Source organism: Centroberyx affinis, unplaced genomic scaffold (assembly GCF_046629955.1).
Source record: "Centroberyx affinis isolate AG114_WGS23_722 - 3 ecotype Tasmania unplaced genomic scaffold, CSIRO-AGI_Caff_v1 ptg002885l_1, whole genome shotgun sequence".
Classification (NCBI taxonomy): Eukaryota; Metazoa; Chordata; class Actinopteri; order Beryciformes; family Berycidae; genus Centroberyx; species Centroberyx affinis.
Genome location: NW_027281014.1, coordinates 153,359 through 178,100, shown reverse-complemented (window position 1 = coordinate 178,100; position 24,742 = coordinate 153,359). Strand labels below are relative to the sequence as shown.

Here is a 24,742-nt window from a genome sequence, read left to right as displayed (position 1 = left end):
AGTTAAACTCATTTTGAATTTGGCTGAGCTTTCATGTTTCCCCTAGATGCTTATGCTGAAATTGGTTTGAAAAGTAGGCCCCCTTATCTGAAATTGAACATGTCAGTGACTTTTCACTGACTCGTAAAAAGCCGTCAGTGGAAAAAAAACCTCCCATCCAAATTCTGTTCTGCAGGCAGGTTTGTGGAATCCAGATATCCCCTCTCACTTCTTGCAGAACGGAAACGTCTGCACATTTGTAAAGATGTCCTGGATGTTCTAATATGAGCTAAAGCATCGTAATTCTAGACCTCACACATATCCTTTGGAAAGGTTATATATGAAAAATGCCCTGTTATATGGACAGATAGATCTCATTTACTAAATGCCCTAAGATTAGAATCAAACTGTTATCAAGCTGTTAGGATTTTGAGGTCAGAGATCAGGGTGGGCAGTGGATGGAATTAGTATGGGAGCTGGAAAAAGTAGTCAAATGATTAAATTTAGAAAAGAAATTTGCTTGCTTAATTCTAGGAATGAAAGGGAGAGTTTGTAATTAGACTAAGCTTTGTGCTTTCCACCGGAGACGGTAACAGGGCACTGATCACAGCCAATTAAGTGTAAGGTAGTCTGGTTCTGCAAGACTATGGTTCTTATTTCAACAACTTTATTATTTAAGACCTGCAGTTCATCTTAGGTTCCCTTACTATTTCCACTCTTATTTGTCAGGGAAAGTTGGGGGATTCAGGACATGGATGAGTTTGTTAATCTACTCCAGTCTCTTTACCCACTCATTGTTTTTCAGGATCTTCTGTTTGGATTGAAGAGTGCCAAGTGGTGTAGCAGACTCAGTCAAAGAAGCAGCATGCATGCTTGAGTGCTGAAGAGGTGGGCTTGCCCCGTCACTGCTTCTCCCTCTTCACTCGCTGATTCAGAGAATCAACCTGCTCATGAAGTCAGGGAACGGCATCCCACCCCTGTGGCATCCATGCCTACCTGCTGAGTGCCTTTAGCCTTTGGCACTGGTGTTATGACCAGCCTGAAGCGCCCACCCATGGAACGCACTGTCGGGGGTTCCATCCCCGCCACTGACGAGTTCTACACCCGCCACCTCCGCATGGTCAATGGAGGAGTTATACCAACCCGCACAGACAATATCCATCCCCCTCCGGGCACAGGAGTGCCTAAAATGGGGGTACGGGCACGTGTAGCTGACTGGCCCCCGAGAAAGGACGTTGGAGGGCCCCTGTGGCACCCAACTATGGAGCCCGAGAGTCCTGGTGTGCCCTCTGTTGGACATGTTAAGTTAGGCCACTTAATGAGCCCTCAGGACTCATCCATGCTACGTAATATCCACAACACTTTGAAAAACCGAACCCAGGCCCAGGCCAACAACTACAGTCCTGACAACCGTTATCTGGCCCCAGGAGACTACCGAGGCCCTGCACACAGGAACCCACGTCAGAGACGCATCCGTCAGCGCAGCAACAGTGACATGACTATCAGCGAGTTGGAGGGCAGTGGGGACAGTGGAGAGGACTGGGGTCCACCACCAGGGGCCAAGTGGTCCCCTCTCCATCGCGAGTATGGTAGCACCTCCTCAATAGACCAGCATGGAGCATCTGGAGAGAGTTTCTTTGAAATGCTGAAGGGCTACCAAGGGGAGAAGGCTGACCAGCGTAGCCCTGCTCCAGAGAGACTGGAGGACCTGCTGAATGTGGGACCTAAGCAAGCCACCTTGGATCTTCAGGAGGATGTCACAGACAGCCAGCCTCCTAAAGTCAAGGACCGAGATAAGCCCCCCAAGAGACGTACAAAATCTGAGACAGGGGGCGAGTCAATATTCCGTAAACTTCGGAATGTCCGGGGGGAGTCGGACTCCCCCAGGGCAGGGTCTGACGCAGAGGACGGCCGGTCAGACGAGATGGGGCCACCTCTCAAGCCCTGGGTGTGTCAGAAAGGCTTTGCCCACTACGATGTTCAGAGCATGCTGTTTGACCTCAATGACGTCATCCAGTCGCGGCAGACTGCAAGCAAGAGGAAGAACATCACCACTGGGGCGTCTGCTGCTGCCGCAGCCTCGGCCACCTCCACCCTCTCCTCCACCCACAGCCTGCCCTACAGCTCCCCCGGTGGCAGCCAGGAAGAGCTCAATGCCAGGGACAGCCCCAGTTTGGAAGCAGGGGATGAGCAGAGCAGCGAGATGCTGCTGAGCTGCCCCTGCTTCCGCAACGAGATTGGTGCCGATGGCACTGGAAGGCGTAGAATGGGAGCAGGTGGGGCCGGACCCCATGGGCTGATGGGTGGTGGAGCAGGTAGCGGTAGCTCAGGCAACCTGAGTGGGGAGGGAAACTTGTATGAAACCTCTGTTAGCCCCCACTGCACCAATGCTGGAGTAGCAGTGCTAGAGGGACCAAAGGAGAGTCCCAGCACACTCAGTGACAAGGGCAAGCAGTACATTGTGGAGCATGTGGACCTGGGAGCCTACTACTATAGGAAGTTCTTCTACCTTAGGGGTGAGAAGGATTTAACTGCTTTCATTACATTTACTCATTAGCATATAAATGTTTGTTGTTAAAAGCAGTAGTGTTGAATATCCCCCAACAGATGTTTTCTAATTGTGTCTGTTTCTCTGCCACCTCCCCTGCCTCAGAGCACTGGAACTACTTTGGGATAGACGAGGCGCTGGGTCCGGTGGCGGTGAGCTTGCGCAGGGAGAAGCTGGAGGAGGACAAGGAGCATGGCCAGCAGTATAACTACCGCCTCATCTTCAGAACTAGCGAGGTCAGTCCTAGTGTCCTACTTACACACCAACCTCAATACTACTTCACATCATTCCTGACTGTTCTGGGATGTATCTGCCCACTAATTTTGTTTAAAATGTGGGAAAATTAAGAAAATCATTTTGGTAGCCTAAGAGAGCAGACAAGTTTATTTTGGATGTGTTTTTAAAATGTTGTGTTTAAAATGTTGTAATTTCTCAACTGGCCACTGGGAGACATGTAATAATCACTGATCCTGCCCAAGGAGTATATCTCTTGTATATCTGTATCGAAGCCTGTGTGCATAGCTCAGTTACTTCTACTCCTGCTTCATACCAGTAAGACCAGCTAGAGGTGAAACCAGTCTCAGTCCTTGTTCCTCATTATGCAACTAGCCCTCGGGCTATTCAGCTGTCTCACCACATCAGCACTGTGTGAAGAGACTTCAAGAAGTGCACTCATCCTCCAGCCTCCAAGGCCTGTCAGTGCCACACAACCTCAAACCACTGTGGAGAACTTAACTTCTCTGTTTCAGTGAAAATAGCTGTCATATTTAGTTGCAATTTTACTTCCAAATCATCCGTGTTTGGTTTAGGTTTTAGGTTTTATTTTGTGTTTTGATTCTGGGTTATGTGGGATTTATTATATGGACATACATTCCCAGACAGAGGTAGGCACTTGCCTCAGGCTGTTTGTTGTAAGAATTTTCCTCTTGGATTGAAGTAGGACAGGTGCGTGTGATTAAACTCCCACACTCCAGACCAAAATACCTTAAGACCCAACCCTCCCTCCTTCCAAACATGGAGAACACAGTCCCATTGTCATGGCCCCGCCCGAGGCTTGCAGGAGAGAAAGTCTCCGTCCGTTCCAGCTGCTTATGATAGCCGAGTGATTGAGTTCACTCCCAGAGCCCAGCACAATGTAGACTCTGTGTACACAGAATGCTTGGTCAAGCCCCCCCACCCCTCCTTCCTCAGTTCCACTTTCTATTTACCCCGGGCCAAGGCTTGAATCATAACTGTCTTGTTGTTTTATGTCAGGTTCTTTCAGGGCAAAAACACAGGATGGAATTACTCTAAAAACCGCAGCGGCTTGTATCTTTTTTTTTTTTTTTTTTTGGTGGTGTCTGGGCAGGCATGTTTTGCCGGCAATCAGTGCGTTCCATCTCCAAGAGAAAGTTCAAAGCACATCAAGGATTCCTGAGGTGCATACCTTCTCTTCTCACACTCCTCGTCTTTACTCTCCTCTCCCCATCTCCCCCTCTCCTTCCATCCAGCTGACCACTCTTCGAGGTTCTGTCCTCGAGGACGCGGTGCCCTCCACCTCTAAGCATGGCACCACCCGAGGGCTGCCCATTAAAGAGGTGCTGGAGTACCTTCTGCCTGAGCTGGATGTGTCCTGCCTCAGATTGGCCCTCAACACGCCCAAGGTCACCGAGCAGCTGATGAAACTGGACGAACAAGGGGTAGGAGGATTAAACATAACCGTCCAATATATCAAAAATCACAAGTGTTAAAGCACAGAATCCTATTAATGCATATCTGAATATCTTTTAGAACAGTGGTTCTAAACCTGGGGGTCAAAAGATGATTTAGGTGAAGGGGAAAAAAGCATGTTTATGCTATACAAATTTATTATCACGTCTATTTTTTCAGATTTTTCTCAAATTTTTTTTTTTTTTTTCCTTGTGAAATACTGAATCAGAATCAGAATCAGAATCAGAATCAGAAATACTTTATTGATCCCCGAGGGGAAATTGGGTTACATTGCAGCTGCTCACATTGTAGAAGTGAATATATACAAGCGTAGAGAAATTATAAGAAATTATAAGAAAAATAGAAATACGAAAGTAAGAAATATGTAAAATATGTGCATTATACTACAATATATAACAATGAGAATAAAAATAATAATAATAATATAGAAATAAGAGAAATAAGAATTCTGTACAATATGCATCATACTCCAATATATACATACACCAGTGTTAATAATTAAATAATTAATAAGTATTGCACAGTTGAATTATTGCAGTTGAATTATTGCACAAAAAAATTGGTATTGCACAGTTAGATATAAGTTATAAGTTATGGGTTATAACTGCTGACCGGGTGAAATAAGTTCAAGAGCTAGTCTTCTGACTGAGGGAGGAGTTGAAAAGTTTGATGGCCACAGGCAGGAATGAGTTCCTGTGGCGCTCTGTGGTGCATCTCGGTGGAATGAGTCTTGCACTGAATGTGCTCCTGTGCTTGACCAGCAAGTCATGGAGCGGGTGGGAGACATTGTCCAAGATGCCATGTAACTTGGACAGCATCCTCCTCTGTGACACTGCCACCAGAGAGTCCAGCTCCACCCCCACAACGTCACTGGCCTTGCGGATCAGTTTGTTGAGTCTGTTGGCGTCTGCTGCCCTCAACCTGCTGCCCCAGCACACAACAGCAAACAGGAGAGCACTGGCCACCACAGACTCATAAAACATCCTCAGCATTGTCCGGCAGATGTTGAAGGACCTCAGCCTCCTCAGAAAGTAGAGACGGCTCTGGCCCTTCTTGTAGAGAGCTTCAGTGTTCTTAGCCCAGTTCAGTTTATTGTCAATGTACACTCCCAGGTACTTGTAGTCCTCCACAGTGTCCACACTGACCCCCTCGATGGAAACAGGGGTCACCGGTGTCTTGGCCCTCCTCAGATCCACAACCAGCTCCTTAGTCTTTGCCACGTTGAGCTGCAGATGGTTCTGCTCACACCATGTGACAAAGTTTCCCACCACAGCCCTATACTCAGCCTCCTCACCCTTGCTGATACATCCAACTATAGCAGAGTCATCAGAGAACTTCTGAAGATGGCAGGACTCTGTGTTGTAGTTGAAGTCCGTGGTGTAGAGGGTGAAGAGGAAGGGAGACAGGACTGTCCCCTGTGGGGCCCCAGTGTTGCTGACCACTCTGTCTGACACACAGTGTTGCAAGCGCACATACTGCGGTCTGCCAGTCAGGTAGTTGACAATCCAGGACACGAGGGGGGCATCCACCTGCATCGCTGTCAGCTTCTCACCCAGTAGAGCCGGCCGGATGGTGTTGAAAGCACTGGAGAAGTCAAAAAACATGACCCTCACCGTGCTCGCCGGTTTGTCCAGGTGGGCGTAGACGCGGTTTAGCAGGTAGATGACGGCGTCCTCAACTCCAAGTCGGGGCTGGTAGGCGAACTGGAGGGGGTCCAAGAGTGGCTTGACCATGGGTCGGAGCTGTTCCAGGACAAGTCTCTCCAGGGTCTTCATGATGTGGGAGGTCAATGCCACCGGTCTGTAGTCCTTGGAGCCAGCGGGACGCGGCGTCTTCGGCACAGGGACGAGGCAGGACGTCTTCCACAGCACGGGGACCCTTTGAAGACTCAGGCTCATGTCGAAGACATGGTGAAGTACTCCACATAGCTGGGGGGCACAGGCTTTGAGCACCCTGGGGCTGACACCATCAGGGCCTGCAGCCTTGCTTGAGTGGAGTCTCATCAGCTGTCTTCTTACATGGTCAGCTGTGAAGCACACTGTAGAGGTTACAGGTAGGGGAGGGGGAGGGGTGGAGTTGTCAGGTTGGAGAGGGCAGTCAGTCTGGGAGCCAGAGGGGGGGGAAGTGGGACCCTCAGTGGAGGATGGGGGGCTGTAGGAGGGGGGAGGGGGGGGCGATTGAGTAGCTTGCAGCTTCAAGACCTCCTCTGATAATGAATCAAATGAAAGAACCTGAAAAGGGAAAATTATTTCTTTGGTTGAACTCTGCACGTTTGTGACGGGTGTCGCAAGTAGACATCACTTCATTTTAAGTTGTCTCAAGGCAAAAACCACTGTTTTAGAAAACCTGATAATTTACAATTTCATATAGGAGACACTATAATGACTAAAGATCTGGCATAGATGAAAATGATTTGACATTTGACAGTTGATACATTTAAAGGAATAGTTCACCCAAAAATGAAAATTCTGTCATCATCTACTCACCCTCATGCCAATTGAAACACAGGTGAAATTTGTTAGTCCATGTAACACACAGGGAGGTTGACAGCACAACTTGGTAGCAGCCTTCTCCAAAACAACTGAAGTCAATGGGGACCTGTTCTTTAGAGTTCCAAAACAAAAACAGCCAAACAATCACACTGTGAATAGAAAGACCTATACACCATTATTTGTTGCAAATCAATCAGCTGTAGTTAAGATTTGCACTAAATTATGGTGTAAATTAACTAAATATTGTGTGTCTGCATGCTTGCCGGTCCCCAGCTGAGTTTCCAGGTGAAGGTGGGGGTGATGTACTGCCGAGCGGGCCAGAGCACCGAGGAGGAGATGTACAACAACGAGACGGCCGGCCCTGCGCTGGAAGAGTTCCTCCAGCTGCTGGGGGACAAGGTCCGCCTCAAGGGCTTCACCAAGTACCGGGCCCAGCTGGACACCAAAAGTAATAGCTCCCAAACACACTCATACAAAATGAGACACACACAATTTGTGCTCCCTGTAGCCTCTCTGATGTACAAGCAGCAGGGAAAAGGGAGAAACACAATTTAATTGTATTAGTTTATATAATACAAAAATCTGTCTGTCTCTCTCTCTCTCTCTCTCTCTCTCTCTCTCTCTCTCTCTCTCTCTCTCTCTCTCTCTCTCTCTCTCTCTCTCAATTTGGTTTCCCTCCTCTTTATATTCCACTGTGCTTTATAGTACTTGTACTTTGCTCCTTTATCAAGTATTTCTTTCACTTCACCTTATTTTCCCTCTCCTGCTCTGTCCTTTAGACGCTCTTTTATTTTGATCTTTGATCACTCTCTCTCTCTCTCTCTCTCTCTCTCTCTCTCTCTCTCTCTCTCTCTCTCTCTCCTCTCTCCCTCTCTCCCTCTCTCTCTCTCTCTCTCTCTCTCTTTGTATCCCTGTCTCCCTGGTGTGTCCACTCCTCTAGTTCCTCAGTGGTCCTACTGAGGGCAGCAAATGGCAGCTCATCCCAATCATGGATGTAATCGCTTCAAGTTATTTCAGGCTGTCCGGCTGTGCATACAACTTGACTGAAACCTTACAGTTTAGTATCCTGATGTTGGACAGAAGTAGTATCCTGATGAAGGCATTGTAGCTGAAAGTAGAGAGCAGTGTGCGGCTTATTCACTTTTACTAGACAGAAGTAGTGTATCATTTAAGGTTTATGAGCTTGTTGTCCACCCACACACTGAAACTTGAATCAAAGTGCAAAACTTTTGGCTCAAACACTGTCCATTGTTCTAGACTGCAATATCAAACAAAAATGCAAAGAGCTCCACTTCTCAGGTAAAAATGTTTATTGTTGTCATTATGGGCATTGGTTTTGACAGTCCAGGCTGACATTGATCCAAAGTACACTATCCTGTAGTTGTTTTGGCTATGCTGAGACTGCATCCTGTCTCGTACAGAAAGCATTGAGCAGACAGAATGCACATCTGAGAGAGATGGATGGCAGTAATAGTACAATGGGTCCTAACATTGTATTGCTATTTTTCCTCCAGCGGATTCCACGGGCACGCACTCCCTGTACACTGCATACAAGGACTATGAGATCATGTTCCATGTGTCCACGCTGCTGCCTTACACGCCCAACAATAAGCAACAGGTACAGTATGGATGGAGAGCCCAACCTCTGTGCAACACCATTAGCATGTCAGGAAATGAAAACATTACATAATTTGTTTGGGAAATGATGAGCCAAAGACAGCATGAGAGCTGTGTCATTAAGAGGAATGCATGATATGACTCGTGGCTCAGCTATCAGATTGGAGTCCCATCCCACTCCCATGCTAAAGCAAGTTTTTCAGTGTGTCATTGAATGGAATGCACAATATGTTATGTATGGCTTTGCTATCAGATTCAAGTCCCATTCCTCCATGTTAACAAATACTTTATTGTTTTCCATTGACCAGTTGCTGAGGAAGCGCCACATAGGGAACGACATAGTGACCATCGTGTTCCAGGAGCCCGGCTCTCACCCCTTCACCCCCAAGGCCATCCGCTCCCACTTCCAGCACGTCTTCATCATCGTCCGTGTGCACAACCCCTGCTCCGACAGCACATGCTACAGGTGGGTCTTTTTATTTGACCAGGAGAGATCAAAGAGTACAACTGGACTCAAGGTGCACACCAAAGGGAATTGAGGTGTTATAAAGAAGTTGATACCTTAAAGGTCAGAGAAGCAGGCTTGTCATCATAAAGCAACCAATTCAAATCCCAGACTAGTTAGGCAAATGCTCTCCTCTCTCTCAATATCTACTGTCGCAGTGCCTTTGGCAAGGCATTTTACCCCCAGTTGCTCCACCCCAGTGGAGTTTCTCAGTGGCCAACAGTAGAAGACTGTGGTTGTACTGGGCAGCTCCTAGGTGTTATCTTCTTGTGTTATGTCATTTTTTATTCACTTGTATACAGGTGAAGTGGTTTAAATGTTTGTGAAAGAAAGGAAGGGATAACGGAAGAATGGAAGAAAGGAAGGAAGAAAGAAAGAGAAAGGTGCTGGAAAAGAGCATGCATGCTCAACAAAATAACTTCCTGGATAAATAAAGGCTTACAAAAGAAACCTAACAGCCTTGGAGAAGCCTTGGAAATGTTTCCAGTCACACAGAATTTTGAGTATGAAACTGCAAGATTGACACTGAGGTTAAGGTTCGCCCACAAGTCATGAATATATATGACCACGTCTAGAGACCTAGGAGACTCATTACAATGTAAAGTAGGCCAAACTGATCTAACCCACTAGCAATTTTTTTGTAGAAATCTGGCTTCAACTTCCTATCTTTGTCCAGAATGTGGCCCCTTTTATTGCAACCTTAAAAGCTCTGCACCACTTTTAGACTGCTACCAGCGGTGTTGTTCTCATGCAGGTAGCTTGCATTAAGACAAAAGCATTGACTGGAAGGCATGGGTCGCAGTCACACATAAAAGCCTGTTGCGTGACCACTGTCCCGTCTCTCTGGACTGTGTGTGTCTGCGTCTGCGTGAGTATAAATTTGTTTGATTATGGTCGACCAGGAGAGATTGGCCCTGCAGCGGCTGTCTGACTGATGGGAGTTCTGCTCCTCTCTTCCACTACTGGCTGCTTTTTGGCCTTGTGATCATCTGACTGCAGCTCTGTGGCATTCACACTTACGCATCACTACCCCATCACACACACACACACACACACACACACACACACACACACACATACATACACTCGTACAATCATTCAAGTACACACACTCACATGCTGGGCTCTCCACTTGTGTATTTCTCTGTCTTTTGCGTACACACGTATTATGTACACATACCCGCTCTCTCTCGCTCTCGTACTCTCCCTTTCTCCTTTTACTTCGTTCTCATATTCACTTACGTGTAGACAGACACACACACACACACACACACTTTCCCTTGCACACATACAATAATTCACTCAAAAGCTCACTCTTCACACACTCATATAATACAGCCCCCCTCCTTCTCCTCCCCCTGCCTGCCACTTTGCCTTTGGGCAGAGCGAGAGCCGGAGCTTTCTGAAGGAGTTAGCGCCACGCACATCAAGGGCTCTCTTCACCCGGACGTGCAAGCGAGTGGGAAGGATTGTTGAGAGCAAGAGTCCCTCAGAGCTCGCAGAGTCCACCTCAAGAACGGACGGGTCAAGCCAGGCTTCTGTCTCTGAGCTCACACCCGCATCAAAGTTGGGCTAATTTATTTTGAGCCCTCCTCCTCCTCCTCCTCCTCTCTACCCAGTCCCTTTTTTTTCTGTCCAGCTCCCCTGTCCCATCGAAGACTGGACACCTGCTTTCAGTCTGACCTGTTTTTTTTTTCCTAAAGGGGGGCATCTTTTGATTTGGACTCAGGGAGTGTTTTAAAGAAAGAGAGGAAAGGGAGAAATGCTGGTTTTCCTGGTTTTCCTTCTGGATGAAATGGAGAGGAGCGGGACACGGGAGCCGTGAGGACGATCTGGCTACCCCACCCAGAGCCACTCACATGCTCCCAGGCTTTGGATTCTACTCGTATCCTGTGGATCTAGTCACCATACATCAAGCCTCCACTCCTGACTGTTTGTCTCAAGTCATCTCCCGGATGCTTTTTCATTGATGATTGGGAAAAAGTTGGGGGTCCTGGACGAGAGCATGTGAAGGGCATGAGACGGCTACAAGGATCCGCTACTCGACATTTAGTGGTGTGTCTGTTTATGTTGTTGCATTGTAGCAACACAACAGAATCAAGTTAGCACCGGTACAGCAACTTGTTTTTAAAACACCAGTAACTGACAAGGATTTAGGACATTTTGCTCAGTAATAATCTGAAGAGCATATGTACTTTTTGGTGAACTCAGCAGGTGAGTTAGCTGTTTGTTTGTGTTGTGTTGTCTTTGACAGCATGTGAAACCTGTGCAGAGTGTGAAGTTATATCTGTGCTAATGACTTTGCCACTCACTGGATACCAAGCTCCATGGATTTCAGCTTGTCACACATGCGCACACACACATTCACACACAAATGCCCACATGTACACATGTTAGCTTGATGGCGATTACACACAAAGAGATTTTTCTTTGTTGTGATTTCTCCAACGATGCATGGGATGATGTCTTCACATCTTGTGTAAGACCATGTCATTAATGCACTGCCCTCTGTCTCTGAATATCATCACTTCTCTAATCTCTATTAAAGTATAGTTTATGATTTGTTGAGTCATCAAGTTATTAATAGCCTGTTGTTGCCTGCTGCTGAGATTTGGATAATGCCCCGGTCATATTGAGCCAGACCGGAGCATTAGAGGAGTAAGTGGCCTGGGGCCAGCTGGGTGCTAATCTGCTGCTTTCAACCACTGCCTCAAAGTCACATAGGGCCAACAAGCCAGATTGCATAACTAGAGTTTTGTTAAGGAGGAGTAGGCTGTTGTTGCTTGCTAGCGCGCTAGCTATAGCACTCCATCTCCATACCATGATGTAGCAGAGAGTGGCAGTGTGTCTGCGCTGGGAGCTGGCTTGTCAGCTGTGATTGGATCTATATTATTTATATGCCGCGTGTAGTCAGGCATGGGTTGCAACATTATTGCTGCAGGCAAAGCCTGTGTTATCTGTTTAATGGGCTGGATGGAGGCTTGTCATGACCGTCACATCAGCCTACCCAAGCCCAAGTCTCAATCTCTCCTTATTCACAAGGCTTCTTCTCTATATGCTACTGGCTCTAAGTGTGTATGCATTCATAGCTTCCATTGCTTGCCATAATTCCTAAAACTGAGAGAGCATTAACATGCTACCAGATGCATGCGGTCCAAATGTCTATCAATGAATTAGTAAATTAGTCAAAATTTCTATAAAAGCACATTTTGTTAGTTAAATTAAAGCTATATAAGTAGTATAGCTTTACAACCAGTTTCTTATGAACAACAGGTATGAGACTGCATTATCCACCGGTTTACTAATTGATAGAAATCCAACTCTAGGACAGCCATTGTGTAGAATTGGAATAGGAGAGGTAGATGGTAACAGGAGGAGAGCCCTGCCCACAGGAAGTCTAACGCCCTCCTTTATACTCACAAGTGAAACGGGTCAAAGGCAAAAATACCTAAGGGGAAACTATGCAAAGATGTCTCCACCATTCTTTTACGAGCCCATATGTTGTTTGTCCTTGCGACGTTTCCCACTAAGCCTATTTTTCTCTGTCACTGGTAAAGCGTGTTGACACAAAGGCATATAGGGTGTGTTTAGGAAGCCTGAATATAGATTTCCTAAAATGGATTGTGATGTCAATTTATTTACCTCATGACCTCATACCCCGCCTCTCCACACCTCTGTCTCTCTCTGCAGTGTGGCTGTCACCCGCTCCCAGGATGTTCCCTCCTTCGGCCCCCCAATCCCCAAGGGCGTGACCTTCCCCAAGTCCACTGTCTTCAGGGACTTCCTTTTGGCCAAAGTCATCAACGCTGAGAACGCTGCCCACAAGTCAGACAAGTTTGGCGCCATGGCAACACGCACACGGCAGGAGTACCTGCGGGACCTGGCGGAGCGTCATGTGACCAGCACTCCAGTAGAACCTACTGGGAAGTTCCCCTTCATCTCTCTGGCCCACAAGCGACGGGAGAAGGTGCGTCCGTACAGCGGGGCGGAGCTTCGGAGCCTGGGGGCGGTGACCTGGCAGGTCCACGCCGAAGACCAGGTGGCTGGCGCCGAGCGTGAGTGTCTATTGGCTCTTTCCAATGACTTCATCATCCTATTGGACCAGGAGGCCAAGGCCGTGGTGTTCAATTGCGCCACGCGTGACGTGATCGGTTGGTCCTCGGGGAGCCCCGCCTCCATGAAGATCTACTACGAGCGAGGCGAGAGCGTGTCACTGCGCTCCATCAATAACAATACAGAGGACTTTGGAGAGGTGGTCAAAAGACTGGAGGTCAGTGGGGCACAGCTACTGTCTATGATGTCCTGACAATACATCTCATTAGCACACACACCATCTGCTGTAGATATCACAGGTCACACTGTGCCAAACACCCCGTCACTGACAAATAGCTTGTAATGAACACACTTCTCAGTGCTTTACCCTCTGATTGTCATGAATGTTTTACTACTTTTAAATTTACATTTTAGGCATTTATCTGACACTCTTATCGAGAGCGACTTACAATGAGTGCAACAATAGGATAAGCGTAAATTTCTAAATCACCAAAATTACAAGCAACCAATATAGTAAGGAGTGCAAAGGTCAGGGCCTCTTAGAATATTCCTGTGACCATAGAACAATTATGTAAGAGAAAAGTGCTTTTTTGGTAGTTTCAGTGACTTTCATTCCTATGGTAGAGAGTGTTGGACACATGTTATGTCCACTGTCCACTTCCATGACAACAGTAGTATAAAATCATATTGTGGATGTTATGATAGGAACATAAGGGCGTAGCCTCTAATTATACTGTCAACCAAAGCCACAGCTGTTGTGTTGTAACTATATGATTATAAGCTATGCTAAGCATAATACATAGTAATTTGGTGACATGATATCATTATTTTTGAAGTGGTGCAGGTAAGGCAATGCTTTATGGTGAGGTATCTGGATCATTCTTCTGACAATGCAATTCTAGTTGTTGATGGTAAACAAGGTAAAGAATTACCATTGCCTGCTTACCAGTGCTGGCACGTGTCTTTCTTTGTACAGCAGGAGTGTGATATTTTTTGCTGTAGCCTTTGTTGTGGGCATCCTGACATGCAACAGAGCTGTAGCCTGATATCCGGCACTGCTCCTTTTATGGTTCGCTCCAGGGCTGTACTAACCACTATTTACCTCTCAGTCGACTTCACACAGGTAGGGGAAGGGCTAGACAGGGTGTGTAACGGTAGTCAATTATCAGGAAGTGCACCTAACCATCCAAATTGAAGGGTTTTATATTCATAGGTTGTCATGGATAGACCGTGTTTCAGCTTGTGTGAGGTTGCTGCTAGGGTCAGATGAGATTAACTTAAAAAATGAGCTTGAGTAGACGACAGTATATGAGTTTACCTGCAAAAGGCTCAGAAGGGTTTGTTAGAAATTGTAAAAGTCTTGCACATTGTACATTTCTTACATTCTTCCTCTGATTCTTCCACCTGCACCCCTCCACCCTGTCTACCCTCTAGCTGTTGACCAAGGGCAGTCAGACCACAGAGATGACCCTGCGCCGTAATGCCCTGGGCCAGCTGGGCTTCCATGTCAACTTTGAGGGCATCGTGGCGGAGGTGGAGCCCTATGGCTACGCCTGGCAGGCTGGGCTCAGGCAGGGCAGCCGGCTGGTAGAGATCTGCAAGGTGGCCGTAGCCTCGCTGTCCCACGAGCAGATGATTGACCTGCTCCGAACCTCTGTCACTGTCAAGGTGGTCATCATCCCCCCACATGACGACTCCACCCCACGCAGGTAGAGTACAGTGGACACACGCATGCTGTAGCCTACATGTACAAGAGAGATTGTTTTACTCATTGCTCAGTCGGGACTATCTTGTTTACACTCGCTACACAAATCTGTCCAATAAACAAGATTAAACATTGATCACTAAGACAGCTGTCTGTGGCTTTTATAAGGCTGTCAGTGTAGTGTTCTGACTGTGAATGCTTCACGTGCCAACAGAGGCTGCTCGGAAATCTACCACATGCCGTTGGTGGACTACAAGAACCACAAGGAGGGCATGCCCTATGAATTCAAGTTCCCCTTCCGCACCAGCAACAACAACGCCAAGTGGCCGCGCACCTCGTCCAGCCCTCAAACACGCACTGGTGGGTCGGGGGGAACGCTGATCAAGGCCCCGCCTTCGGACTTCACTGACCGGAACTCTGCTGCCATCCCTCGCAGTGTGTCCAGCGACGGACGACCCCTCAACCCCAAAAGGTAAGAAAATGTCTTAAATCGTGTTATCTAAGCTGAAACATTAAAGGTTTTGAATACAGTTGGACGTCTTACAAATGTTGCTGTTTCTTGGTGTACTGTTTTTCCGGTGAGAAATCAGCACAGTCATCCAGACTGTGAGATCCGATGAATTGACAGTTGTTTCAATAGAGAAAGTGGTTTCATATTTCATTCCAACTTCCATTAAAATGTCTTGAAAAGTGAATATAACTTAATGAAACTTGCAGACACCTAAAACTCATAGCTGTCATGTGTCCACCCACAGTATGTCTGTTTTTATATTGTCATCCTTGTGTGTCCCCACAGATATTCTCCGGGGAACGACAACTACGCTTTGGCCTGTTCCATTGTGATGGGTCGCTCACTGCACAACGCAAACTCCCCCTCCATGTCCTACACAGACAGCAGCACTGTGGGCTCCACCCACTGGAGACAGAAGTCCATGCCTGATGGGTAGGTTCACCTGTCCTTCACTATCTGTTACAGAGGCTGAAGATGAGTTAAACACAAATGTGCTGAAGATTGTTTATACTAACACTGAACCTCGGTCTGTCGAGTGAACTACTTGGCATAAAGTGACCTTCTCCATCTCTCCTCCAGGTTTAATAACAACAACCGCCACTCCCCAGTCTCATCTGAGCGCCAGGTGGTGGGTGACGGGGTCAACGGGGTCAAACCTGCCCCTGGTACTAGCACTGGTGTCGGATGGACCAGAACTGGGGAGGGGGAAGCAGCCAGCAGGCTGGGGGAGAAACCTTGTACAGGTAATGCCGGGCTCAGATTACAGGAGTTTTTCACTGATTTATCCCCGATTTGCCCCTCCCAACAATCGGAGGAGAAATCTGGACCTGAGTCTTGCTCGGAACTGAAGTTCGGCGCAGAATATCTGGTAATGTGAGCTGTGTACAGATTAAATCTTAACCCTCCCGAACCGTTCGAAGACGCATCGGAGCCACCCCAATAATTTCTAACCTGTTTGATATTTGCGAGTATCTGCACGGCGAAAAGTTTCTCCTTATGTGCGTGATGCAACCCGATTTCAAAATCGGTTAGGATTTTAAAACTGACTCTCGGAGACAGTGATGGCATCCAACAATTAGACATGGCTCTGACTCTTACTAAGCTATCACTAATCTACAGCCTTAATTACCCATATTTCCTTGCTTGCTTTAGACCCTGTGCTCTCCAAGGCAGTGATGCCACGACTCCAGCAGCCGGAGCAGAGCGGCCACGTATCTCCTAACAAGAGCACTAAGGTGAGCCAGCAGCAACAAACACCACACTTACCCTCCTCACACCTCTTGGACAGCGGGTTACAGGCTGATTAGGGAGGTAACCAAAGGGCTGCTGTTTAATCCCTGGTAACGATTGTGTCCAATGTTGCCTGAGTAAGGGCATCTCATGTAGAGCATGTGTATACCAACCTGCGCCAAAGACCAGTCATTGACAATTTCCCAACATCAGCTGAATTTCTACAGTGGAATGAGCAACTGCTTGCAATATGTCAGTGTGGATATATCTGTCCTTATATAAATAAACCATCCACTCACTACAAATATAACTCTAATGTTGCTGAGTCCTCCAAGTGATATACAGGGCACACACTGTAAGACCATATTGGGAAACATCCAGTACTGTCATAATGTAGAGAATAATTGATGTTTTCTATATTTGAAAATAATCATTTGATCTCTTATCTCTGAATAGGCGGACGCTCCATATTCCTCCAGCCAATCGAGCAGCAACACGCTCTCCAGCAACGCCTCCAGCTCCGCCCACAGTGACGAGAAGTGGTACGAAGTCGGCTCGCGGTCGGGGGTGCGGAGTGACCTAGAGCTCAATGGCTACCTTCAGGGCACCTCCACCGACAGCGGCATTGACGCCACCTCCTTCACCGCCACCCAAAGCAGCACAGCCTCCTCCACCGGTGCCTTCAGGGCCAAAGACAAGATCCCGTGGCAGGACGACCCAGCGGGCGGCCGCAGGGCCACCGACGCTTCCCCCCCTACGCCGGACTCTCTGGTCCCTGTCGGAGGCGGCGAGATCCCGGCCAAGAGTCCCTCGGCTTTCCCCCTGCCTCCCGATAACGCCTCCTACACCCTGAGCGACGCCGCCTCCCACTCCAGGTGTGCTGTCGTTCTATTGGAGTCAGCTGTTTAGGCAGCCGAGGAATTTGCTCTCGCGCATCAATGTTTCATTAAACAGACAGTGATTCATTGTAGTCCAGATATATCCTGTACTGTCCCAGATGGAAAAGTCCAAAGCTCTGCGGTTTGGCGTTAACAGAGGGAGAGAGGAAGAAGGAACTGTGTCTGTGTCTGTGTCTGTGTGTGTGTGTTTGGTTGTGCATTTGTGTGTGTGTCAGTCTCTCAGCATTCGTGATAGAAAGGGAGTGCTTGAAGTTGCTGGAAATGCAGACTGTGAGCTCAGCACCGTTCTCCCTCTTCTAAATCCCACTTTCTTTGAATCAACTGAAGCGTTCCTCCCTCTCTTCTTCACTCAGCCAGAAATAACTACTGCGCCAATACACCTGTACATCGGCAACTTTGTTTTATAGTACGCGCGCACACACACACACACACACACACACACACACACACACACACACGTACTCCCAAAACTTGCTGTTTGAAAGAGGGAGTGCTTTCATGTCAAACCGCGGAGAAATGTTATTTGAAAGTGTTGGAAATGAAGGAAGTCGAAGGACACTGTGTCCTATTTTGTATTTATGAATTCATCAGTTGAACCCATCTACAGAAATATATAGTAGGAGATGCAACGATGGAAAAGACTAAGTAGTGTTTTTTTGAGGAAGTTTTACATGCGTGTACTATGAAAATGTTTTGACAGTTTGGAGCTAGGAGAAGGAAAGTGGCCATCTGGGTGATTCTGCATTTTATATCAAATTAAAGCTATTGGTCCGTATAGTATAAAAACTATACAAATGAAAACAAGGCCAAAATAAAATTAAACAACATAGCTAATATTTCGACATGATGAATAGGTTTTAGGCTTTTCTCTAGAGCCTACTCTTCAGCCACTAATCTTTGTGCTTCTTCTCTTCTGCATACAAACCTTTGCTATACTTAGTGATCACATAAATATTAAAGTCTGTGACACCTCTCTTCACCCCCCCCAGCACCCTGAGCTCTGGCCACTCGGGGAGCCCCATGGGCCAGGGCTGCAGCCCCGGTTCCCCCCAGGAGGAGGCAGCCGCAGCAGCCACCTCCCCCACCTCCCAGAGCGCCCATTCCCCAGGGCCCAAGAGCTTCTACCCCCGCCAGGGAGCGACCTCCAAGTACCTGATTGGCTGGAGGAAACCCGGGGGCACCGTCAACTCTGTGGACTTTGGCAGCACTCGCAAGTAAGCGACAAGACGAATAGATGAGCGATGTTTTTGCTTTGCATCTGTGAATGTTTAAAACTGTAAGTCACACTGTGCTGGATGTTGTGAAAGCATTTTCATTCAGTGTAGAAATGTATCCCGCTGTCGGTGGTGTTGATGTTTGAGAGACTGGAGGAAGGAGGGAATATTTTCTCAGGCTTCCCACAGACTGCTCAGTGCATGTTTGTGGCGTTTTTAATTCAGGCAACACTGCCACCATGTGGTGTAGGTGAGTCTTGAAGCTCCTGCAGTATCATTCTTTTGTTTTTTAACTTTCATTTCCCAGGAAAGGTTGGCTGAACATGCTTGCTCTTTTTCATTCATTCTTCGTCGATCAGTCAGTCACATGTGATATCTCAAGACACCACTGATCAGATTTTGGCAAAACTTGGGGAAATCTCACCACTGCGTTACAGTATTTTCAAACGACACCGATTGGCCCAAGGGGGAAGCTACGACTGCAGGTCTAAACAAGGTGCCATATTTGTTATTGTTTGGCCCAGAGGGGCCTGCATCATTTGTGGGGGATGACGGCTATTGTCTTGCAGCTGCTCAGTAAACCACAGTCTTCTACTGTTACCTGTAGTCATAGGCAGCTCCACTGGAACAAGTGGGTGGTTAAGTGCCTTGCTCAAGGGCTTGTCGACTGGTAACCTCCAATCACAGGCAAACTCCTCTAACTATTAGCCTACCACCGCCCACTACCGTTGCGTTCTGCTTTACTGTATAGTGTGTAAAATACAGTTTAAGTGGTCTGAATAAACAAAATTTTTTGCTGTACTGTACATACATATTTATCTGAGTTGGGTCTTGGCCAGTCTAACAGATTGGGCCTCTATCTCCAGACGTCACCAGAGTGAGGGTCCGCTGGGTCAGCCGCAGCTCAGGGCCAATCTTCGGGGCGCCCAGTCCCCCCAGCGCCACGCTCCCAAGTCCAGCCTGGAAGAAGACCTGAAGAAGCTCATCACGCTTGACAGCCCTCCACCCACCACCAACGAAGAGAAGGTACCAAGAAAGGCAGTGGCTGTTGGTAGCATAGAATTAAAGTGCTGTAATGCAAGTAAAATGAACCTCTCTGTACATTCTTCTGTTTTTTCATCAGTTTATTTGATCATGATAAGAATTCTTCCAATGAAATACTATTTGAAATTGGTTATAAATATATCTAACTTTTTGTGACTTGCCTGTGTCTTGCCAACCCCCCTGCCTGTCTCCGCCCCTCTCCGAAGCCGTTGTTCCCGGGCCCGCCCCCCAGCCGTCGCTCCCTCCACAGGACCCTATCAGACGAGAGTATCTACAGCGGACAGAGGGAGCCCTCCTTCTGCAGTGGGCCGCGCGACACGCCCACCGACCTGCTGTTCAGCTGCTCCACCATGCCGCGCTCGCCCACCGCCCGCCACGCGCCGAGCAGACGACCCTCACACAAGTCCCTGGGTGAGCCTTCAGTATATACCGCAGATCATGGAGGGGATTGCAGTGTAATTTTTTCCCGGGGACTCTCGTTCGTTGATGTAAGAAGATTAATGAAAGGATGCCAATGACTCTGCCAAGACCTATAAGAAGAAGCAGTTTACTCACAGTTGTATCAATCCAAATAGGGAGTACGAATGTTTCACGTTACCTGAAAGCACATATCTTATACAGTATTTAACCAAGAATGTACAGAATACTGCTACTTGTATATTAAATAATGGGGTATGGGTGTCTGAAAACCTAAAACAGACAAATAGGTCTTTCTCCAAAAGCTCCAAATATTATCCTCTTCAGTTTAATCATGTTTCAGTTTCATTATGTAGTGTCCCTGTTGGCTGCCAAATCTACCGTGTTTTCTGTTTTTGCAGAACAGATATATATGTGGTCCAGTGTGTCTGACTTCCTGGTTTCCCCCCCCCCAGGAGACCTGTCAGCCCCAGAGAGCTCGCTGCTGGAGCAGGAGAGGAAGAGGCAGCAGCTGCAGGATCCTGTCCTCATGCCCCTGCCTGACAGCGGGGCAGACGGCCCGCTGGACTGGGCCCACCTGGTGGACGCTGCCAAGGCCTTCGAGGGTAGGCACACTCTGTTCTCGTCTCCTCACCAAAATCATTGGAGTTAAAGGTTAAAACGGAAGAATCTGTGATCTTACGTTTCAGTGGGGGCTTTGGGGAGGAAAAGGAATAGGAAAAGGACATGCTTAATATCCTGAAGCAGCCCAACTGTCATCTTTATTCCCACCAGAAGAGGGCACTATTATTCTTTATCTCTCAGCTGAAGACTAATATTGAGTCTTTAATCTGTATGCCATTCAGAGCAGAGGCTAGTCCTGCTAGCCCAAGAAGAGAGCTCCAGGGTGGAGAGCGCAGCCAGCAGCAGCCCCCAGCAGGCCGAGCCTCAGGCAGCCCCCCCGAGACAGCCCTCGCCTGGGTAAGAGGCCTCAGTTTATGGCCTGTGACCAATTTTCCCTCTAAGCCACTGGTGTCCAGTCCTGTGCCATGGAAAACCCTGCAGGTTTTCATTCCAACCAAACACTATGGCAGCTGATGTCACTAATTACTCCTCTCTGGTTTAAAGTATGATAGCCTGTGAAATCAGCTGCGGTACTGTTTGGTTGGCATGAGAACCTGCAAAAGTGGCACAGGACTGGACAGCACTGCATGTGGCCACTGTTTCATTCTGTGATGTGCTGATGGTTCGCCCACTAATGCTAATGTTGTGGCTGTCCCTCCCCACAGTGAGACTCCAGCTTGTCTGATGGGGAAGGTGAGCCAGCTGGAGTCCATGGTCAAGCTGCTACAGGACGACCTGAAGAAGGTGAGTTATAGTTCAGAGGCATCTCTTTATTCTTTGAGAGAGGAGAGTAAGAAGTCCACTCCTCTTTGGCTGAGGTAAGCGCCATTTCTAAAGCCACCACAGCTGTTAAAGAAGCCAACGTTGAATACAGTGAATCTTCAATGTCAAAAAAAAGCAATGCCAATGTTCACCTATGTCTTTAAAGGGTTTTTGTCTGCCGCATGTTCAGCTTCACTGTTCTTTAGTTTCTTACTACTTACCACCATTGTTATCATTGCTATGACTTCCCTGCGCTTGATAGCCATCTCACTGATAGCTGCGCCCATAGCGAATGGTATACACCTGAAAGCGTCCCGAACATTATTGAAAAGCCAGTTTCAGGCAAACAGGGGCTTTATGCATGTCACATAAATATCAAACACACAAGGTTACACACAGGCTCAGATTGACAAGGTATCATATATCCTATTTATTAATTGTGATTTTAATGTCAAAAGTTGCATAGCTTTAACATAACAGGCGCTAATTGGGTAGAAAGAAAAACCTATCATTACTTCAGAGCTTACCATCGAAGTTATGCACTGTTCTTCAAGCATCGTTTTTGAGACAGTTATTCCTGCTGTCTTTCAAATAAAATATATGCATGTACATGTGGTTCCAGGTCAGTTGGTGGATGTCTTAACTGACACACCATCTCTGGTCATGTTTGTGACTTTAAAATAGACAAGTGGAGAGAAACTAAGAGGAACCTCAGATTTTTCAGAGTACGTTTTGTGTGAAATGCATAAGCACATGGCATAACCCTAGACAGATTGCTCCTGTGATATTTTTACCTGCTGCACATGGTAGCTTCTGGTTACAGTAGTCCTAAGGTGCACATTGTGTAGAGACTTGAAATGTCACAAAATTGACTGTGTGTGTTTCTTTGTCTCCACCAGGAGAAGGATGCCAAGGCGTCACTGCAGGCCCAGATTCAGAGCCTGCGAGATGACAACCAGCGTCTGCAGGAGGAGTCCTACAGCGCCTCGGCCAAGCTCAAGAAGTTCACCGAGTGGGTCTTCAACACCATCGACATGAACTGACACGCACCGCCACCCACTGCTCTCCAGTGGGAGCCTGACCACCACCCAAGTTGATCTGAAACTCATCAGTTGTTCAATATACACACAACTCGACGAGGTCTCTCGTCACCCAACACAAACGGTTTCCTGCAGGACCTCCCGAAACATGGAGCTCACTCGCAACATGAACTGCATCACTTGGGCTTTTACAAACCGGTGCCGACATGGACTAACTTGCCATCCTCCTTCAGCTTTGTGGATCTTTGATACAATCACCATGCAAGATTGAGGCATATTATTGGAAAGAACAGAGGAATGGAGAAAAAAAGTGAGAGGCGGAGGTGTAGCAGATTTGGTCAGCATGCAGTCCCTTCCCTAGGATTTGCTGGATGATGTGATCCTTTGTGTCCAATCTAATGGATTGTAGGTATCCCTGCATGTCAGAGAGAGCAGGATGTTGAACTTAACCCAAAGGATTTAAAGTGAATGTCCCATTACACTCCTGTGATTTAGCCTCCCAGCTAACTCAGTTGCCAACACAATTTCAAATTTCTTCATCCCACGTGAGAGAGTTGCTTAACATAGTTCAAAATTGTTCTGATAGAGGGTGATGCTTTCTAAGACGGTGTGTTGTGGATTTTACTGGTGTCTAGATATTGTTAAATTTTCCCAATTCAGTGAGAACAGCATTGGTTTTTTTTTACCGAACAAAAAGAAAACAGGCTCTTAGAGGTGATGGGGGATGTTGCCCGCTACAAGACACCATGGTTTTTTAATAGCAGTGTGGGTAGGTAGACACAGACAGACTCTTGGTCGACGAGATCGGTAGCACATACTGTAAACACTGTAAGGTCTAGTGCCTGTCTGTGTCGCTTCTGTAAAAGATTTTTCAAGTGTATCAACTGTATGATTTCTAGAGGGTTCTTGCAAGTTAAAGTTTAATAGGACTACTGGTCACAAGCTGATTTAAAAAAAAAAAAAAGATATTGTAAAAACACAAAACAATATGGGTGCCATAAAGACAATGAGCTTGACAGTTCAGTCAGTGCCAGATTTGTTTTGTAAATATATAATGTTCACATGTATTTTGTCACCTCTGCCCTTGATGCTATCTGTATAGAGTATTTATGATAAAGATGATGGCCAACAAAAGCAAAACAACAGCCATATGCAGTTACACATCTGCATTAACTCATCATAGTCAATCTTCTGTTTGAGGGCTTGGCTGTGTAGATACTTCAACTAGAAATAGAGGGTTCAACAATCAAAAATACTAATTATGTTTCTTTGTCCTGAAAGCGCAACAGTATAGTCCCAGCCTTGCCTGCTGCAATGGATCGATTGACAGTGCCACCTAGTGTTGACAACATGTAAAATACTACATGGAGCTGATCCCCTCCTTCATCCATAGCATGCTGAAAGGCCTCACCAGAGAAATCTGATCCTTAATGCTCTCAATAGATTAAATCGGTACTGTTCAATATGTGACGGCATATAAAGATGTTGTGTAAATCCTGAAATTCCAGCTACAGAGTTGTCTGTAGTACGTAATTCTGCTTGTAAGCCCAACCTGAATTTGGTCTTTAGATGAGAGACCTGGCATAATATGAGACAAAGTCCCTATTTAAGCCTCAGTACTGTTTCCTTTTATAGCCTGATACTGTACAACCTGTATATAAGAGAGAAGACTTTGACGCTCATCTGAATTTGCACCTTCATTATTTTTTTTTTTTAAGATTATTTTTGATGCATTCCTGCTTTAATAGCTAGGATATAGTGGAGAGTGACTGGCAATATAGGAGAGATAGGCAGCGGACGACACAGGACAGAGACCAGGAGACGGACTCAAACTGAAGACGAGACGAGCCCCGACGGATCGCCCCTGCACCTTCATTCTTAACATGTGTGACAGCATGTGATTCCGTTTCCTTTGAGCTGTGATGTGTAAAAAAAAAAAATGTTTATATCTATTAAAGATATTTTGTTGAAATACGCTATCTTTGTTTTACAGAGTGGTCTTTTGCGCTATTTTGCAAGGTTGTGATGTGTGTTATTATGTGGTGAGAATTTAAGTACAGTCATCTGAGCGTCCTCTTAACTAGACTGTCAATTTCCATTTCGACTGCGTTTCCCATGGATTGAGACAAAGTGGCCAATGCTGCGTTAGGTTTGTTTTTAGCCACATGATCAATATCAACAAAGCAAGAAGGAGTACATTTACTCAAGACTGTGCCTTAATAAGACAGAAACAGAAAAACATGTACAAGTAATATGTACACTACCAGTCAAAAGTTTGGACATGCCACATTTTTCTATATTTTTACTATTTCCCACATTTTAGTATAATAGTTGAGACATCAAAACTATGAAATAACACAAATGGAATTATGCAGCGACCAAAAAAGTGTTCAAAAACTAACAAATCAAAACT

The 24,742-nt window shown here is 46.7% G+C and overlaps 1 protein-coding gene across 2 annotated transcripts in view; it reads left to right on the top strand.

Annotated features, from left to right (window-relative positions):
- LOC139658382 (signal-induced proliferation-associated 1-like protein 1) overlaps nucleotides 1–24,301 on the top strand; it is a 46,227-nt gene extending 21,926 nt beyond the window's left edge. The window contains exons 2-21 of one of the 2 annotated variants that reach the window (XM_071536508.1): nucleotides 785–2,495; nucleotides 2,633–2,763; nucleotides 4,018–4,206; nucleotides 7,003–7,177; nucleotides 8,244–8,347; nucleotides 8,655–8,812; nucleotides 12,542–13,121; nucleotides 14,339–14,613; nucleotides 14,824–15,081; nucleotides 15,406–15,552; nucleotides 15,700–15,863; nucleotides 16,273–16,355; nucleotides 16,807–17,225; nucleotides 18,239–18,463; nucleotides 19,330–19,489; nucleotides 19,714–19,918; nucleotides 20,380–20,529; nucleotides 20,770–20,884; nucleotides 21,193–21,271; nucleotides 22,189–24,301. In XM_071536508.1, coding sequence (XP_071392609.1) covers nucleotides 1,010–2,495; nucleotides 2,633–2,763; nucleotides 4,018–4,206; nucleotides 7,003–7,177; nucleotides 8,244–8,347; nucleotides 8,655–8,812; nucleotides 12,542–13,121; nucleotides 14,339–14,613; nucleotides 14,824–15,081; nucleotides 15,406–15,552; nucleotides 15,700–15,863; nucleotides 16,273–16,355; nucleotides 16,807–17,225; nucleotides 18,239–18,463; nucleotides 19,330–19,489; nucleotides 19,714–19,918; nucleotides 20,380–20,529; nucleotides 20,770–20,884; nucleotides 21,193–21,271; nucleotides 22,189–22,332 — 5,247 coding nt within the window. In that variant the 5' untranslated portion in view covers nucleotides 785–1,009 and the 3' untranslated portion in view covers nucleotides 22,333–24,301. Of the gene's footprint in view, nucleotides 1–784; nucleotides 2,496–2,632; nucleotides 2,764–4,017; nucleotides 4,207–7,002; nucleotides 7,178–8,243; nucleotides 8,348–8,654; nucleotides 8,813–12,541; nucleotides 13,122–14,338; nucleotides 14,614–14,823; nucleotides 15,082–15,405; nucleotides 15,553–15,699; nucleotides 15,864–16,272; nucleotides 16,356–16,806; nucleotides 17,226–18,238; nucleotides 18,464–19,302; nucleotides 19,490–19,713; nucleotides 19,919–20,379; nucleotides 20,530–20,769; nucleotides 20,885–21,192; nucleotides 21,272–22,188 lie in introns of both variants that reach the window. The other variant, XM_071536507.1, reaches the window with a different exon arrangement.
- The last annotated feature ends 441 nt before the right edge of the window (nucleotides 24,302–24,742 follow it).